Consider the following 20588-nt stretch of genomic DNA (forward strand, 5'->3'; position numbering starts at 1 on the left):
CACAATATTTTGTGATATTTTTTACACAATTAAGTCCTTGCTTGCCTATAACTCTATCACTTCTGCGCCTACACTCGATCAAATTACAATTGATGTTAAGCTAAAATCACCAGCTACTGCCCTAAATAAAATGAAAAGAAATTCTCTACACATGCAGCTTAGTGGAAGTATGTATATTTGCCATAAAATTCGCAAGAATTTGATATTGACACTAAGAAGTCATTTAATATTTTAATGTGAACTCAAAGCATCCTACACGCAAAGGATAAATCGAAAGACTTCATAGAATGATATTAACAATCAAATGACGCATCGGAGCTTCCAATGACGTAAAGTGGCGAATTTCTTGGAATCTAAAAGCTCTTCGTTCATGTCGGAATTAGTCAGAGAATAAATTATAACTTTCAACAGTTTATTTGGATTCATTAACACCGCGAAAAGACTAGTAGAACTTTAGAGTAACTGATAGTAAAGTAATAAGCTGAACTTAGAGCAAGCCAGAATACTGCTGAGTTAAATATGATTGAGAAAATTTCTTAACGAAAACAACTAGGAGACCATCAGAGCTATTGAGCTATTGAGTAACCAACAACTCTAAGCATTTAGTTAAACGTAAATATTTAGAAAACAATGAAACTAAAGCGAATACTAAAAAAAATGGTGTTAAAAAAGGAAAACTGATAGATGAGTGTGGGCAATACTAAAGCAAAATAAAATATAATCAAAAAGAATATTGGAAAGTGTGATGAAACGGGTAGCTCAACTTTAGCGTAATTACTGTTGAGTTAAATTCAATTGAGAAACATTTTCAAGTTAATGAGATTAAAAAGGCACAATAGCATTATTACGTGGTCTAATTATTGAATACCCTACAGCACCTCGCCTCACAATATTCTGCACTTATCTTTCCCTGTAATGGGATTCCTTCCACATTCTTTATATCACAATAATCTTGTATTGGACAAATTTTCTTTGTTTAATACTAAATACTATGCCTTGTTGCAAGTTAAGGACTAATTTTTTGTAGAAATTAGATAAGAAGAGCGCCTATCAAGTCATCGAACTCGTATTCAATTCAAAGCGACCGATTATGGTTTTATTACGACTGAAATGTAACCGCAGCTCGGTAAAGGCGTAGAACTGATTGATCGTCCATACCATTCTTAGGCTTCACGAAACCTATTCCTCCGTTTCCCTAACCAATACACGGATACCATGCATGTACCTGCACAGAGGACTTCTTATAAAAAAAGGAGAGAGTTTTTAAAAGCGTTCCATCCCATCCAAGTTCTTCCTTCCTCCATCACTTCGGAGGTCAAAATGACGTTTTCTCTTAGGAAGTAATAAAAATGGAAAAGATTTTCTTTTCTCACAAAAAAAGATCACATTCAAGTAGAGAGTGAACGTAAAAGTAATGCATTGCAATTGATTCTGTCTTTCTTAATGAATATTTCTTATGGATCGGAAAATCGTCACTCTATTACAACCAACGCGGATCATGCGATATTCAAACTCAACGCGAAATCTGTTATTTGTCTGCAGAAATTACGATCTTCTTGCGGATTGTACTAAAACAAACAAAGAGAGTCGCTTTCATTCAACTCACTTTTCGTCACTTTGATTCAACTCACTTTTCGTCACTTTTATCATTGATTTTAATGATGGGACGGGTTTAATTATATTCACAGTACATAAATTACAAATTAAAGGGCGCAAAGGTGACGGTGATTATCGCGATGCTCTGACTTGTTTAATATTACATCAAAAAAGTAATTCGCAGGCTTGCTCGGTCGCATAAAATTCAATTCAATTGAATGCGTCAATTTAACACTAATATTGTTTTTTAATCTATTTTTTATAGGAATGTTTTGCTTTCATTGTTCTCGTGCGCTTAAAAAAGAATTCAATAAAATAAAATGAAATTCAATTAAACGGGAAAATATGTTATTTCTCGTTTCATTGCATAGTTGTTGCATTTTTATTTTTTACTTTTTATATTTTATTTTTTTAATGTTAAAACAATTACAGATTTTCAACCAAGGAAGCTGCAACACATGCCATTGTTGCATTGCACAATACCGAGATTAATCAACAATTGGTGAAATGTGCGTGGGGCAAAGAAAGTGGTGAACCATTGCATATGTCCGCCATCGCAAGTCAAGCGTTTGGACAGGGATTTCCGTTTGGTTCAGCAGCAGCTGCAGCCGCTGCTGCTGCGGCAGCTGCCTATGGTCAGCAAGTGGCCGGATATTGGTATCCACCCACAGCTACATATCCAGCGGCAGCACCAACGGCAACTACACTGCAACCTGGTCAATATCTACAAGGCATGCAAGGTTTCACTGCTTTTGGCCAATTCGGTGGATACCAGCAAGGATACATGGGGTAAGCGCTATTTATGCGGAACATTCTTAATACAAAAAAAAAAAAAATTTTTTTTTGAAATACTTGAATATTCCCGAATATTAATAAACAAAAAACAAAAAAAAATATTTCTTTCTATCAATGTTTTTCATTATTATTTATGTTTATTGCAATATTTTTCTCGTTATGATGCTGGACTTGAATCGTTAGTATGGGAGTACAATTGCCGGCCGCTTGGCAAAGTGTAGCACCGCAAGCACCAATGACCAGCACAACGGCACCGCAAATAACTCAAGGTGTAAACAATGCTTTGCCTCAAACAGCAGGCGTAGTAGCGTATCCCATGCAACAATTTCAAGTTAGTCCACAGGTGCGTTTTTTATTTATAAAAAGTTCGCCAGAAAAAATATATACTCTCTCTCTCTCTCTCTCTCTCTTTCCCATTTTTCCGATTGCACAACATTGCTCTTGGGAGAGAGAGAAGAAATGCGAAGATTTCCTACTTTCCAAATTAAATATTCTCTCAGTTATACACACTTGTTTATAATTAGTGTGACGTTATAATTAACTTTTACTATGTGGAAATAAATTAAAATTTTACGTTTTCTTTACACATTTTCGTCTTTTTTTTTTTTTGTTTTTTTTTTTTTTTGTTTTTGTAACAGTTAGCTGAAGATGAATGGTTAGCACCCAGTTTATTAGTGTAGCTTCCATGATGGCTTCCTTTAACCGCAGAAACAGCAGCAAATGCAAGTACTCTAACGCGATCTAGCGCAGTTCAATCATGTGCATGCTCGAAAGCTATGATAACTCCCACAATGATTACAATGCCTTTGCTTGTGCAATCTACTTCGTCTTCGTCCATGCCAACAGCACTATCGTCGGGCTATACGCCGTCGGCATTGTCAACGTTTATACCACAATTGCAACATTGGACCCAACATTATCAGCATCAGCTGCAGGTAAAACACAACGATTATGCTTCAACTGATATGTACAAAGAGCAGCAATAGTAATAACTTCCTCTTTTGTTCCAATGATTGTCTTTTTCTTTTCAATTTGAATACACACACACACACACGCACACACGCACACACACACACGTGCATCGTATATATTTTTGTAAAATATACAAAAAAAAAAAAAAAAAAAAAGAAATAAGAAAAAACAAATTATTGAAAAAATATTTAAGGATATATCGTGTGAGAATGTAGTAGTTGTGTATGATTTCGTAGAAAAACTAAACCAAAATTATATTTTACAAGAAAAGAAATATCGCGCAATATAGTTGTCAAAGAGAAATACACACACACAAATAAATATGTATGTATATCATGCTTGCGCTCACTAAATATGAAACGCACACATCCACATACATACACATACACGCACACGCACACAAACTCACAATCATATACACACGCCCACTCAGATTTCATTGTTTAGACATCACACATACAATTTAGCAAAAATTATAGCAAATCATTTATTAGAGAGATAAGACATATGCAACAAAGATAAATATGAAAAAAAAAAAAAATAACAAAATAAATAACAAAAGAAAAAATCAGATTAGAAATGAAATTTAATCTGTATACGCACAACATGAGAATAATTGTATGTATGTACGTATATATATACATATTTATTATGTATGGAATTTTTAAAATATTTTCAAAAGATATTTAGTTACTTTTTTTTATTTCTCATCTCAACAATAAAATGAATTTTGAATTTTATGGAAGACCATGCATGCATGCATGTACTTATTCCCACCAAGGACATTAATGAGATTTTACGCATTTATTTTCGTTAAACTTGGAAACAATTGCTTAAAATATTAGGCGAAAATCGTTTCAATTGTTTATTTGTAATATTTCTTTTTTTATTTTTTATAATTAATATATTTATTTAACAAGTGAAAAAACCCTATAGTGGGACACGACCCACCATTAATTCTCCTACACAACTCTATATAGTTATTTATGATGGTCAAAGCATGTCGCTGTAGCAAATTTCATCAAAATATCTCATATCGGCCCGTAAATTGAAAATAAAAAAAGAAGAGTGACAGACGGACAGACGGACGAACAAGCTTAATTCGATTCGGAATCACTTTTTTATCATTATTATAACGAAAGGTGGGTCCATCTCAAGTCTTCCTGGAAGTACCACAGAACCGCAAAAACGTGTAACGCAAGTGACGTACGGTATAAAAATTACACAACAACTAAGCAGAACTCATTCTACAGAATAACCAAACATTGTGAGTAAACGACAGCTATCGAAAGCTTTAGAAGCAATGTTTTGTATACTCATTTATGAAAAAGGCTTGACATCATTTTTCTTTTCTTTATTGTGGCATTATTTATGTGTTTCATTAATTGCATCGTGTGCCGAAAAGGCGTAACTGCAAATTTATAAAGAATTTCGAGCCTATATATGGTTCAAGTCATATCTGTGTTAAGGCTTAAGATTTCCTTTAAGACTTCAATTTGAATGATTGATCGAACAAGGCTCAAATTAAAGCAATCAAACATGTATCATATTGGGCTGATTGAGCCCATTGCCTCATTGAATTTTCAACAAACTTTTCTAGATGACTTTGAACAATATTTATGAGAAATTTTCGACAGCTTTTCACGATAAGTAATAACAAGTCATTGACAATACTTTGAAGTTTTTATATTTTTAACGAATACATTCATATTTTATATGCACCGCTTGTGGTTCGAAATAGGTAAACCAAGAAAAGCAAGAAAAGATCCTTAACTTTCTATACCAAAGCTGACGGACGTCAAATTTCTATACATCTACCTAGGTGGACAAAGTAAAACAAATATATATATAAATATATGATGAATGCATGACGTTTAAGATTTGATGACGATCGTCTCGTCTCCTCAGAGCCTTCAGAAGTCGAAGAATCAAAGTAAGGCTTTCACTCTGAATAAATCTTTCATCTTAGAGCAGGAAAGCATTATTTAGCTATCACAAAGCGTAATACATTTTAAAATTAGCTGCACTTTATAAAGAGATTATGTTGTTTCATTGGGATGTTTCGGTGAAGCTTCTTCTTGATGTGAAGAAAATTACATGTTTTTGACAAAAATTCTTTCAAAGCTACTATTAGATTTTCAAGCGGCTAAAATATCTCAACAAAAATATTGTAAGACAAAAATATCTGTTCGATACTGACATAGGTTGATGGTATTGAGTGTAACGAACGAATAATGCGATGTTCAAATATGTGGTCGGTTGTTATAACTTATAATCGAAACTAAACGGAAAAAGTCCAGTACAAGTCTCCTGCAGCTAAATTTTCTTTAGCACATTTCCTAAATATGGGAATATAGTAATATGTTAACGAGTAAAACCATAGGAACTAGCTAAAACATATAAAAAAGCCTATTGTGGACCATCTATCAGTTACACAGTTCCCGTCTCCAAAATAAAGCGGTCGGAAAAGTGACTCGATCTGAACCATTTTTGATGGGGTACGTCCTTGGACCAAAACATTTAACCTGTACGCAAAAAAACAAGACCGACCGACGGACGGACACACGAACAATGAAGAACGTAAATCAGACTCGGCCGGTGTAATGAAAGATGGCTCCATCTTAACTCCTTCTTACTGTTAGTAGTTAGTGACGGACAGCCAAGTCTAAATCAATTGAGAAAGTGAATCTAAACCGATCGATATAATATAAGGTGGATCATTTTGAGTCTCGTACATATCCGCACAGACTTAACAGACACACATACAGCGTAGGGTATAAAAGGGGATTATTTGACAATATTTCTGGGGAAAAAAAAGAATAATTAATAGAATAATAATAAAAACATTTTTGAAATGAAAAATACTAGAAAAATATATGCATATACCTGAGCCATTCCCGTCAGGCATCTTTGATTGACGGAGCCCTGCGCGGCGACGCCTATGTATATTTCAAGGAAAAAATTTCTTTCTAGAAGCGAATAAACAAAGAACATAGTATAAGAGAACTACAAAACCGTTCGCACTTTTAGCAAAGATGCCGTAAGCCAAAGTGTGTACCAACTCAGCGATTCACACAATTTCATTGCGAAGATTTTTCTCTTGGACGAAAAGGAAGCAACTAATTTTTTTTTTAAATATTTTCCTAAAATTGCATATATTGTTATGTTGCTGTTGTTTCCGTGTTTGCGCATGTTTCGCGTACGGTTGCATTCGAAAAACAAAAAATAATGTAACGATTGCGGAGTATGCAAAGATGAAGCTATTCCGATATGAGATTGTGTCGTAAACTGGTTAGCTTGTATCTGAGCACATAGTATCCTTATTGCGTTGATTTTAAAAATTGTTTAAAAAGTCACTCGTAAGGAAAAGGAACTGAAAGATAAATGATTAAGACAGAAATAGATAGAGAGAGTGAGAGGTAAAGGTAGAGGTAGAGATAGAGAGTAAAAGGTAGGGAAAGTAAGACCTTGCTACACGTGTGGCAGTAAATCTGTTTTAATTCGAATCGCGCTTTCAATTTTTATTTAGTTCGAAATGCAATATTATAACACATAAACACACACGCACGCACACGCGCACGCGCACGTACACTAGACACAGAATATTTTTTTAATTCGAGCTTAACTACCAACAGAATTTCAACTCATTGAAGGAGGCTTAACATTTCTCACTGTTACTTACTGGTTATTATATGCGAAATAATTAAAAAATATTCGTATTTTATATTATATGTATATATATACATTTATACGTGCATACCGTTCTTTCGAAACACTTTTGCTCGAAACTATCGGCTGTTATAACTAAGAATATAGACAACAACACAACTTATAAAAATCTTTAGTGTACATTGATGAAACGATCTAAGTGAACTGCAAAACAATGAAAAACAAAACAAAAGGTTCATGCAAAACTAATTAAATTATAGAAATCTGTAATATTATGAATGTTGTAAAGAAAAAAAAAAAAAAAAAAAAAAAAAACAAAAAGAAGAAGAAGAAGAAGAAAAAAGACAAACAAGGATGAAAATGAAAATTTTGCTTAAATGATATAAATGATCTAATATCTGTTGTATATGCCTTAAGTTAATTTTAAAATTTCAATAGAATTAAAAACAATGTGAGAAAGGAAAATAAAAGATTTAACTAAAACAAAATTTGTTATTGTACTTACGTACTTATGTATAAGTTGATGATTGTTACAAATATTGAATATTGATTTAATTAAAATGGAAACAAAAAAAAAAAAAAACCTTCTAAAGATCAGAGAAAACAGAAAAAAGCAAATAAGAAATTTATATTCGCTTGCCGGGCGAATTCATGATATCCACCACTTCAAGCTAAATGTGTTTGAGTTGCGAGAAGGAGCAGGATTCTAAACTCAACTTCCTTTTCACTGCCCTTCTCTTTGTCTCTCTTCCCGGCCAACCATATCTCTTTCACTCTCTTTCACTTCTCTCTCTCTCTTTCTCTCGCTTTCACTCTCGTTCTTTTTCGTTCTCTCATTTTCAGCTTGTTTTTTCTTAACTTTTATATCAAAATTGCTCCTTAGTGGATTCCCATTTACACACATGCGATTATCAAGTCCCAACGTGGTATAAATAGATGAGGAAGAAAAGAGGGAAAAGTTTTTAGCTACATTCGGATGGGTGGAAGTGTACCACCCGTGTCCTGACATTGTAACCGGTTACACAAGTCTTAAGAGAAGACGATATGTTTCCTTGTCGTAGTTTTGTAAATTCGTATCAGATCGACAATAGCTCACCATAAGATTATTTTGTATCAATTCCGTTAGAAAACAAAGGTTGCCATGACCACGAGAACTACGAATAAATGCTCTGGTTACGGTCGTAAATATCTCTCTTACTGTAGTTACTTAGTTATTTAATTACAAATCGCATTCTATTAAAGATCTTAAGAACGAGAATGTTTGCCAGTATATTAATGATAGAAGAAAATAATTAAATTTATTAAACAAGAATTATCGTTTTCACATAATCTCAATATTCATTGCATTCATTTAAAGCATTTAAAGTGAATTTGAATATGTGTTGTTGAATGCATTGAATGTATAAGTTGGTGGGTATATCCTTCAAAAGGAATATTACTTGTTATCATTTCTGTTTTTAACTTTATATTTGTTAATTTTGAAATGAAGCGGACAGACATTAGATAAATGATATAATTTAAACCACAAGTCCAGAGAATGTGAAGAACAGTTTAGAAAATGTTAAAACAATTTACATAAATTACAATTATATTATATTAGAATTTTAATGTGCGTACATTTTATGTACGTGCATTGCATTGCATTGCATTATCAAGGTCGGAGGAGATTTTAAGAAGAATAAAAAAAAAAAAAAAAAAAGAAGAAAACAAAGTAAAAAATGTCATACAAAATACATACATATATACATACATAAATACATACATACATACATACACATAACTACATACATACATACATACATATGTAGATAAAACATATAAATAAATTAAAACGTTTTGATATAAATGAATAGAAACAAAGAAAGAAAAAAAAAAACCCAACAACAAACGAATTGCACCAGAGATAGAACCAGAGAGATTCTAAATCCAAATATCTAAACAACTATAAATATTTATTAAATATTATTTACATGTATACATATATATATATATATATATATAATTGTATAAACTATACAAAGAAAACTTAACACATACACACACGACAAGTACATAAATCATGCAATTACGATTAAAACAAACATACATCAAATATTAGATTTTAAGGGAAGGAGGAAAAAAGCCATGGAAAAGACAGGAGTGAAAAAGTATAGAGAGACCAGGAACTGTGTTTAGTGAAATTTATATAGAAAAAATGAATAGAATATATTATTATACCTATTTTAGTCGTTTAGAAACTAAAAAAAAAAATACACACACACAATACGCACACAAACACAGAACTAAGCCGAACACAAAAAGCTAATATAGACTAAATTAATTTTATATATAAAAAATATACATATATATATATGCGTATATATATATATATATATATATATATTTAAAAAATAATTTGAAAACGCTAAGGGAATAAATTTAAATAAGTCATCTGAGACTTAAATAATTGTAAATAAAATGTTATGCAATTTTGCAAAGAGAAAGATTTAAAGGATGTCATTACTAGTAGAGTTCGTGTAATAAAAATACAAAACAAATAAAACAAAATTAAAACAAAAATAGCAAAATTAGTAGTAAATTAACCCACAGCCTAATACGATAAAACGAAAAAAAAAAAAAAAAAAAAAAAAAACAATGAAAAGAAATTAACGTTAATCTGCGACTACTAACCCTCTGTCACTACACGAAACAAAAACGAATAGCAAAAGCTTATAAATAACAAAAAAAAAAAAAAATGAATAAAAAAATTTAAACAAATAAATAAAATAATAATGTATATGTACCCGTTGTATATGTATATATAATTGTATAAGTGTAATAAAAGCACATGCTATACTTACCAACTACTAATAAAAGCTAAAATATTAATTTATTTAGTTTAAGAAGAAGAAGAAGAAGAAAAGAGAGAAAGAATTAGAAGAAGAATAAAAGATAGTAAGAATAAAAGAGCAGCATAGTAAATAAAATTATTAACTAAAATCAATTCGTATATAAATAATAATAATGATAATAATAATAAAAATAATAACAAATTATTAAGTATAAGACATGAAAACAAAACCAAACAAAAAAAAGCAGCAGACAAACCTTTTCCCCAAAACAAAATGCAATTATTTACAGAGCGCATGTGTATGCATATGTGTCGATATATATCAAAAAACAAAAGAATCGAAAATCAAAAACTCAAAATTATTAGCATCACATCACATTACATCCCTCCTATCAATATTATACATATATTTATATATATATATATATATATATATATATATATATATATATATATGCATGTATATTGTTTAAAATAACTCATTCATGCGTGAAAAACTTGTATGCAATAAACCTAATTAAGAAATCATGTAAATTAAGCTGCATTATGTGAATGATTTAAGTAAAAATAATCAAATAAACTGAACGATGTTAATCAAAAGACAAAACCAGAAAAATCGATAAATTAATTCTTATATATGTTTTCTTAATAATAGTAATACATCGGGGTTTTGGGATAGAATATCAAACAAAAAATAAAGGAAAAATCCATTTTTGAAAATATTTTCCTAATGCACTCCCCTAATAGGCACCACATCAATGCTAATGCGAATAGTAAGATGGGCTAAGGTATTGGACCTTTGGAGCAAAATAATAAATCGTTATTTTTGAGAAATAACCATAAAGAACTCAGTCAGATTTTCGCCATTGTTCGAGCATTATTCTAATCATACTGTGCGAATCTCATTGTACAGACATTCTAGAGGCACGGACACTACGTTTTGCATTCTTTAAGAAAACCCTACCACCTTGCTATTCACTGTTCATCACACAAGTCAAATTTTTCCTTTTATTCTCAATGATTTCTAAAGACATATGCTGTCTGTGTGAGCGTTGTCTTTCTAACAGTTATTTGATCTAAACGTTCACAGCAAAAATTCGGATCTGCACGTCACGAAACGCAGAGTGTGGCATTTGGACACAATTTGTTCAAATTTCTGTCCATTTTGGATTACCGTTAAAGTTATACCCGATCCAACATTATCTGTAAATACTAATGATGCTAATCCTCTCCTAATGTGCTAGTGAATGCACATCATTACTACGTTCTTGGAAGTCAGTGTACAATTGGCTTTCTTATCCTCGCTACATTTGCAATCTTTCACACACGTTCCGTTTAAACGATATTAAGTTGTCCTTAATCCTTTGCCCGAATTCACACCGTATCAGGGCGTGTTGTGGCGTGAAATGCAAGCGAAACAGTTAGAAAGTGCTTTGCAAGATTTTGGGAGAAAAATTGTGATCCTGAAAACTATGAAAATTCCCATGCGGCCGACCCTGCCGCGCAAAAACAACCAAGGAAATAATTTACAGCTTAGATTGGATCGTCTCACCATATCCGCTGTAATCAGCAGACTTGGCCAACAGGCTCGGACAGCAGCTGATGAAAACAGTTTCAGTTACCATAACAACAAAAAAATTTCTAAAATGAATAAGGAATAAAAGTCATTTGTCGAAATTGATAAAAAAAAAAAAAAGAAAGAATACCTGATAGAGCGAAGAGCACTCTAAAAGTAACTCAGTAAACTAAAGTCAGTAAGTAAATGAAATAAATCAAATGCTAACCTACAACCTAACTGATCGCTGACTTTATTAAGCCAAAGGCAAGGTACCGGTAGTGGTACTCTTACCTTTTCTTCTGTTTGTTGTGTTTAACTTGTGGAGAAGTATACATCACGCAGAAGGGCGTGAAACAGGGCCACCTTTCATTATACCGATCGATTCAGTATCATTTCTAAAGAAATTAAATTAAAATGGATTTAAGCTTGTCTGTCGGGCTTTCCTTCTGACTATGTTTGCTTTCTTGTTGCAGCGACGTTTTTTGTCCCAAGGCCAAAAACTACTGAGACTGGTTGGGTTCGGACCACTTTCTTGACCATTTACCATTAAACGCCTTATTTTGACTGCCGATAAATGGATAACTGTACAGTGACGTAGAGTATGGTGAGCCGTGCCTCATTACATTGTTTTTACTTGTTTGATCATCTCGTTGTCGTTTTGCCAATCAAAACCTTTCCAACTTTAGAAAGAATCAAATTTAATTTTGGATAAAAAGTTACGTGTGCTTTTCGTAGACTTTAATGCTTACACTCAGGCAAAGTACTTTGTGCTCGCACTGAACTTTTTCTATTGCAAAGTGTCTAATCATCTGTTCTTGAATTGTTGAATCCCTTTGAACAAGAAGCAGAAGAAGGTTAAGGCGAAGGTGAAAGAAGAGAAAGGCCAATACAGTGAGTGGCAAATATTTATTTCTAATTATCTATACTACGAATTGCTCTTCTCTCGCCTCTCTCTATGAGCACAGAACTGTTTCCAATTATGCAAAGCCATTTAATTGAAGAAATTGAAAACATACAGCTATTACGGTTATAAAATAAGAAACACTAAACCAAATTTTTGACTATATGATATACACTACCCTACGAAAGCCGAGAAGGTAAGTAAAGCGTTCTTTGAAAACTTTTTAATGACTTTTTGAACTTTCACAATACAAAAAAACATTATTATTATTATTATTACTGTAAACGCCAAAGGCCAAAATAATTTTTAATTATTATTAATAATATTTTTATTTTGTTTTAATAATTTTTGTAACGGAATGACACAACATGAAATCATGCAATACCGGTAATTAGATATTTAATGCAAGATCAACATTATAATTAATGTATTCGAGTAAGCGAATCCGAATGAGTGAGTATTCAGTGACAGACGCATTTAAAAACTTTCCGACATTTTTTTTTTTTTGTATTTAATAAAAATAAATAATTTAAAATTATTAAAAAAAAAAGATTAACTTTACAAAAATTTATCTATAAAATGATTTTTCTTCTATATATATATATATATATATATATATATTCTAACATTATTGCGGTCGCATGCCCAAATGTTTTATGTAACTGTTCTTGCGACCGGATATACATGTTATGGGAGAAATTGCGTTACACACCATTTCCTTGCGGTTAAAACGGAAAAACACCGACTAAAACAAGTAGCCGGGCATATTATACACATTAGCGCAGTCAGCATATAAAACAGGATACACGCTTACCATGCACTCGAGCATATAAGTTCACATACAACAATAGCGCATAGAAAACACAGAGAGTAATATGGGGCACATATGTGTTTTTCAATTTAATTACTGTTATACTTATTAAAAATAGTTTACAAATAAATCACGGAAGTCAACAACTAACAATAGTGTCATGTGTATATTCATATTTCATATATATATATATATATATAGTAATGTATATAAAAACATATATATATATATATATATATATATGCAGTGGGGAACAGGAATTTAGCATATTCACTACCTGTACCTCGATTAGGCGAATATTGGTTTGGGTTTTTCTCTTTTTATCCGCATCTGTTTTCTTACGAGTTACATATGATCCGAAATGCAGCTAAGGTTACTTTTCTTTCCTTGTTGCGTTAGATTTGGAGCCTTTTTATCTTCGAATAGCGCAATTAACATACAACGCTACATAGGAATTGCATACCAAGGCTTTTGCATTTCCGTTCAAAAATCGCATAGATTATTGGGCTTTCCTATACCAATGCAATTCCAGCTATAAGTTCTCAATGGCATTCGATGACTATTCGGCTCTGCTCTAAGCAACACCATAAAATGCCCGAAGTGTGTTTTGAATACTTCCCGGGCATAAAACATCACTTATGGATGCTACGCCATCCAGCGTGCTTTCCTCGTTACCTAAGATCATTGTATTTGGAAGAAGTTTGTCATAAACATATTGACCCGAACGTGCGTCGATTTTGTAGATGGGCGCCAAGAAAATGCGTCGTAAACCATCACATTTCCATTACCGGATCTTACCTTCTTCGATGTATACTCCGGAATATTATAGGTATTGATTAGCATCTGATCCGAACCGATAAAAATTTCAATCCACTCACTCCAGAAAATATTTTTCCAAAACAAATGATTGGTTTCTCTAAGTGCTCAAGGATAAATGAAATTCGAGGCTACAAACTATTCTTTGATATATGTGGTTGAACTACGCATTCATGCAAGCTTTTTTTTCATTAAATCTTCTTCTTCTTCTTGTTCTAGAGAAGACTTCAATGCCAAATTCGGTCGAAAGATGTCTTTCGTTTGCTGCTCTAAAAGTTAAAGAGTCCTCTTTACGGAGTATTTTTCTGCACGTTCTTGAAGCTTCATAAAGTTCGAATATGCAATTCAAGATGTTTGCAGCTTTCCCAACGATGCTTCCTGGGTATATCACTTGCTTGATGTTTGATGGAAAATTTTATTAAATAAATTTCGATTTCAAAACTAATCAATTAATTAATTTAAGCTTGAAAAACACACTCCATAGCACTATTCATTAAATGTGCTAAGTCTGTGTGCAGCCATGATTAGGCATTACATGAAATAAAACTGAAGTGGAAATGAAAGCAGGCAGAAAACATATAAAAACAACGGGATGCACTGATACGCAACACTTGAGGACAAATATTAGACTTATGTTGTGATGATCAGAAATAAATATTTGCTGTTGAAAATAACACATACAAACTCAGCTATATATACATTAATGTATGTTTGTATGTACCAAACATTTCAGAGAAAATATGTTTATGAGTAAAAAAATAAGTACGAATATTATACGACTTCGCCTATTACAATTCTTCACTCGTTTTGGTAATAACGAGAAGGTTCTAAAACTTACCCCAACCGAGACAAATTTTTCATATTAGAATCTCGGGAAATTGTAAAATTTCCCGAGTTAAAAATTTTTTCTGTGTAACGACTTTTTAAAATAGAGCTTTATATGGGAGTCGTCGACAAAGTGGGGCCGATCCGAAGCATTTTCCATAGCTTTCGTCCTCGGATCAAAGTACGTCAGTGTCTGTGAAAAATTGCGAACACATTTATATAGACAGACATCAGACGAACGGACGGTTAGGTTTGGATTGATTTAGAAATTGTTTCTAGATCGATCGGTATAGTAAAAGGCGGGTCTATCTTAGGCCTCTCTGCCTTTCAGTACCATAAGTAGTGTAGGGTAAAATAAATAAAAAAGTTAAACGCAATCACTTTTCAGCTAGTCCTGAATAGGTCGATACTTGTCGACGGGTTAACCACAATCCTTTAAGAGTCAATCTCTGAGTCAACCATCAAAATATATACATGTTCCTTAACTCATAGATATTCAATCTTCAACCTTCATTAGTTATTTGTCTTGATTAGACACAAGGATAGTAGGCCTAGTAGGGAAGCTATTCAATAGAGATTTAATTTTAAATGTTATCAATTTTGAATCACCATTGAATAATTCCATTTTACACTTCCCTTAAATAATTTGCCATAAATCAATAAAATTATATTTCAATAATAATTTTACTTTTAATATATCGCTCTCTGTCTCGATACGTAATCGATTCTGCTTACGTTCAGCGCATTCATTTTACCGTGCAAGAATAATGGAAAATGTTTTCTATGTCGGTTGCTTAAACCGTCAACAATTGCTGAGCTTGCATAAAATAAGCAACAAAATTACTTCGAATTTCATTTGCGATTTTGCAAATTCTAATCACGTTCAACATGAGCAAACTGCACTTGAGATATTCTTCCTTTTTTTCCTTTTAGGTATTTTGCTCTTATAATTGTATTGGAAAAAATTTGTACCTTTTTCTGTTATATTTATGCGTACTGTTAAACAAACCATCAAAGTAAAAACCCAATTGCAATTTGAGCTCCAAGTGAGAGGTTTTCTACTGAGTTTGGGGGAAGTAATCGATTTGAGAAAAATTCTTCAAAAGTTTAGATAAAAAATGAAAAAAATATATATTGATTGATTGATTCATATCGGAGACCGTTGTCAGCAAGCTCAAATGGGCTAATTAAAATGTTGTAGCCGTCTTCATTATTTAAGGCTCCTTAAAGACAACTTGAAGGCATGCTGGCTCCATCCGATTTGCACGACGGTTCGAAGTACTGCTTAAAATCTACGAAAGAAAAATAGCAAGTCAGTCTGAGCAACTCGTATGCCTGCTACGTAATAACTAGTAGAAATACCGCAATATTTAGCTACAGTTTGCTTCACTCTTCTTCTTAACTGATAACACACAGTATGCTAAGCTAACCATTAAATAAGAACTGAAACGTATTTAAAAAAAGTATTTATTCAAATCTGTAAAGTATACGAAGTTGACCAACATTTCGAAACTAAAAGAAGAAAAGAAGTTAATTGCGATGAATAACCAGCGGCTTCTAAAGTTTAATGCAGACGCCTGTCTTGAAAACAATTAACTCATTAAAAGCCTTATCCGTCTATTCGCGGGGAATAGGCCAGTTCTCCATAATTCTCCCATCTCTCTTCAATTGCCATGTGCGCCTGCTCAGCTCTGTCTAAGCCTACCTGCCAGAGCATTGTCGACGTTCTGTGGGCCCCTGATATCCCTGATACACGTGGTAGTTTTCAATTATTTATACGTAAGTCGAAGTCAATACCTTAAGCAGAACACGGCAAAACTTGGCTTCCGGATCAAAAATTTTTATAATTGTCCTCAAATATTTTGATGGTTAAACCCGGCCATTTCATATCCGTCTACTATAACTTAGGTCCATAATGCAGACGATAATTAACACGCCCTCTCCATAGTGTGTTGAGAAAAAAAAACTCCCCGGAAATACCTCTTGACTTTTGAGATATTTCTGAAGCTAGGAAAAGGCGCTGCTGCCGAGTATAAAAAAGGTTGCGCAATTTCTTTAGGTCGCGGCATCAATCAAATAACTATACTCTCATTGACGTTCACTCCGTCAGAGAGACTGCGCTGAGCAGTTTCCCAGAGCAATTAACTCAATTTGAAACATTTATGGAAGCTTAAGAAAGACAAAGAGTTTACCAAAGTAGCTGCATTTTCGCAAAAAAAAATTTAAAGAATTATGCATAGACTCAATATATCGAAATAGATAGGAAGATCAGTGCGGAAGGTAGACGTAGAAGGCAGCATAAATATTCTCGATAAGTTTACCATTGGTGTCATAGGGAAAGCCGAAGAAAGCTTAAGAAAAGCTGATATAAATCTTTTCTTGAAAACTAATAAATTAAAGAAGAACAAAAATTTCATAACGATGTCGATAATTTCTTGAACAACGTAGCAGACCTTTCATATTTTTTCCCATTCAAGAGCCAGAGTTTTCCTTAAGAAAGCAAAAAGTGGGATAAGTAGTGATCTGTAAAATTTCAAATTAAAAACTCAACTCTCTCTCTCTCTCTCTCTACCTTTTGCTTGTGGGAATACATATGAAATAGTACCGAAGTTTTTCGATTCATGTTAATTTTGAAAATTTTTTATATGCAAAAAAACTGTTTGTGGTTTAAAAAGAAAGTTCATAAATAAAATTGTTCGTAGCCACATCTAAGTAATATACATGTGCATATAAAAGAAAGTATATGTATTAGTAGTAATGTTCATATAGGTATTTTTGAGAAATTAAATTTTCACGAAAAAGGAAATACATTAAGTTTTCTATTCGATTTGTTACATATCGTTTCACACGTAGGACTGAATGAGATATTCTGCACTTAGTGTACGTAGTTGAAATTAGCTTTGCACTTATCTATCCAACCGGCCTGGCTATCTCAAAGAAGGAAAGGCTCTGTGATTGATAATACAAGTAAGCTAAAGTTATGCCTAGAGTTATGCCTCCATCAATAGTCCAAAGAAGTTATAACAAATTTTTTCGCCCCCAAAGCATTCTCACGCTATGCGAAGCACAATAGTTGAGATAAATCTTCAAGTGATGGGCGTCAAAAATTCGTTTTGCGCCGAGGAAGAGAAAACTGACTGCATTTTCTTGAAAATTCTTTTAAATGTTTATATTTTATGGAGAGCTTTTTACTTAAATTCGAAAAGTTTTTTTTTTTTTTTTGTTTTTCTTACTTGTTTTTCGGTTTTTGTGTGCACGTTTGCATATGCATACGGTTGCAATACAATCAAGGTTGGGAAAATAGTACATTTTGAATCAAACGTTTTTATGGTTATTTACGCATTTTAAACAAAGTCGATATAAAAAGTTCTTCACACTTTTAATAAATTTCAAACTCAAGTACAAGAAATCTCTCTAATTGTGTACAAGGATAGCACAAGGTGTGCTCTCATGCATAACAATTTATAAGTTGCAATATATTACGAATATAGTTAACAAAAGTCAATGCATAAGAGTCGAAATGTTAATAAATAAATGCATTTTTTTTTTTGTTTTTTTATGTTTAGCAATTTTAGAAATACAGAAAATAAAAAGTCACGGATTAGCAAGCTTTATCATTTTCTGCCTTTCTTTAATGGCAAGCTTCTGTTTTTGGGATATTGGGAAAAAAGTTTCTTCGAAAAATTTCTCAAAAATTTTGTACCTACACAAAATGAGATAAATTAGATTTTTATCGCTCTTATTATTGTAGAGAGTGAGGTAAATGTCGCCTTTATCGCTTTTGTCGCTTTTATTGCTACTGCAAATGGGAGGCACAAAGCTTTTACAGGGACTGAGCACAGACTGAGTAGTTAATTGTCGCGGCTACCGACAAGCCATTATTCGTGCTTCCAAATATCATGTGCGATTGGAACATGCATTGTGATGGCTTCGCTGAGCGTTCGATTGGTAAAAGCATGACCGACTACACGCACGATTACTAGCTTGTGGCCACAACATCTCGCCTTCTCTTTCCGCGCTTTTTGCTGGCCATTACTGTCTTACAATCATAGGAAGTATTTCCTTGCAGAACTATTTTTCAAAATGGCATTATATAGTCGAAAAACTTATCGAATCCCGACCATTCTCAATAGTGTTTGCCCATAGACCAAAACATGCCAGTATGCCAAATACTTCCCTTCAAAAAAGTACGGACTGTATATAAAACAAAAGAAAACAAGACGTGCAGACGCACTTAAAGAAAGACAGACAGACAGACAAACTTACATCAAGCTAGGAAATGATTTTCAATCGATCGGTATAATAAAAGGTGGATCTATCTCAAGTTCTTCTATGAGCTGCATACACCCGCACAAACTTAATATATCTTTGTACCACCAGGGTCGTAGGATATAGGAGAAAAGAGTGTAAAGTTAAATTGGAACTTAACCAGCAAAGACCAGTTACCTAAATGGAGTATCGTCAAAGTTTCCACATAGCCTTGCTGCATTCATTGTCAATAGATCCCCTTACATACAAGCAACATATTTCAGATTTAGAAACGTGGCCCATCCAAATTGGAAAAGCACCACGTATTTGAAGCGATGTAACACAAGTGAGACATTCCTTTAATGATTTGACCGGAAGGCTGACTGATTGATTTACTGTATATCATGGCATTACTGAAAGGTGAAGGGTATATTCATTTAGTCAAAAGCCTTTTGCAAAGTTGAGAAGGAAACTTCAAAGATCCCACAAAAAGCATGCACATTTAGCCGGTATCAAGATCTGAATCGGTTTAAGCATTACCGTCTGCTCGTCCCTCTGTTTTGCCCGCTGTCTATCCGTAAATGGGCCGATTCGTGAAAGGGTACGCTTACAGCACCACGTAGACTGAGATCATTATCATAACCTGCAGCACACAAATTTACAGAAATTTTGAATGTACATTCAATGGGCAACGCTGTAGTACCGCTACAAAAATGAGGAAAATTAACCACGCCTACTTAATGTTATAGCGTGTTCAAATGTAATTTTTAATTCAATAAATTTATGACGCGTAGAAGTAAGCTTCAGGAACGTCATGCATCCAAGCATGTCCGTCCGTTCATCTGTCGACCTGTCCGTCTGCTCACCTGTGCAGTATCTGTGGTAAACCTTCTGCCGTTCGCAAAAATGCAAATATCACCCACAAATTTTCAAAAGAATTTGAAAATAAGTCGAACTTGTCAATGGGCGTGCCTATAACTCCCAGACGCCTATACAACAGAAGCTGTAAACACTTTTGCTCTTCGTGTTTGCTGCTTGGTACTACTAAAGGACAACACATACAACGTAAAAATTTCTTTACTTTTATTCTTAAAAGGTAAAATATTAACCACGCCCACCCAATATTACAAAGTATGCAAATTTAATTCTTTTCCTCTTCTTAAATCTTTTTTTGGGATGACAATAATGGGTATACAGGATTCAGTCGCGACCGAATATAATTTTCTTACTTATACTATTCTCATAACGATATCAAACGCCACAGTTGTCTTTTTGTGCTGACGCAAAAGTGGAAAATGTAGTGAGTAATGACGGGCAATACTATGCATAAAAATATTTTTCTATCATTTTTTTGCAAAATATTCAATTTCGGAGAGAAATATCATTAAACATTTTTACCCTACCAATGTATAGTAAAGATTGCTGCGTGATACTGTTCATAAGCGACGATAGGCCATATGCTTATCTTATCAAGTGATGATACGTTTCTGTTCTCTATAACCTTTGACTTTCGTAAATAGGAATCATCTTGTTGTAGCTCTTACCGACGTCCAGTCACATATATATA

General features: G+C 33.1%; 1 protein-coding gene and 1 long non-coding RNA gene across 7 annotated transcripts in view; one reads left to right on the forward strand and one right to left on the reverse strand.

The window, feature by feature from the left end:
* The window catches only part of LOC119638459 (nucleolysin TIA-1), a 212035-nt gene extending 208916 nt beyond the window's left edge, over nucleotides 1-3119 (forward strand). For all 6 annotated transcript variants that reach the window (XM_038035248.1, XM_038035249.1, XM_038035251.1 and 3 more), the window contains exons 7-9: nucleotides 2029-2385; nucleotides 2575-2734; nucleotides 3030-3119. In XM_038035248.1, coding sequence (XP_037891176.1) covers nucleotides 2029-2385; nucleotides 2575-2734; nucleotides 3030-3071 — 559 coding nt within the window. In that variant the 3' untranslated portion in view covers nucleotides 3072-3119. The remainder of the gene's footprint in view (nucleotides 1-2028; nucleotides 2386-2574; nucleotides 2735-3029) is intronic.
* The window catches only part of LOC119638462, a 179461-nt gene that overhangs the window by 148672 nt on the left and 10201 nt on the right, over nucleotides 1-20588 (reverse strand). The gene's annotated exons all lie outside the window — the stretch shown is intronic.

The sequence above is a fragment of the Glossina fuscipes genome, unplaced genomic scaffold, assembly GCF_014805625.2.
Source record: "Glossina fuscipes isolate IAEA_lab_2018 unplaced genomic scaffold, Yale_Gfus_2 89, whole genome shotgun sequence".
Taxonomy (NCBI): Eukaryota; Metazoa; Arthropoda; class Insecta; order Diptera; family Glossinidae; genus Glossina; species Glossina fuscipes.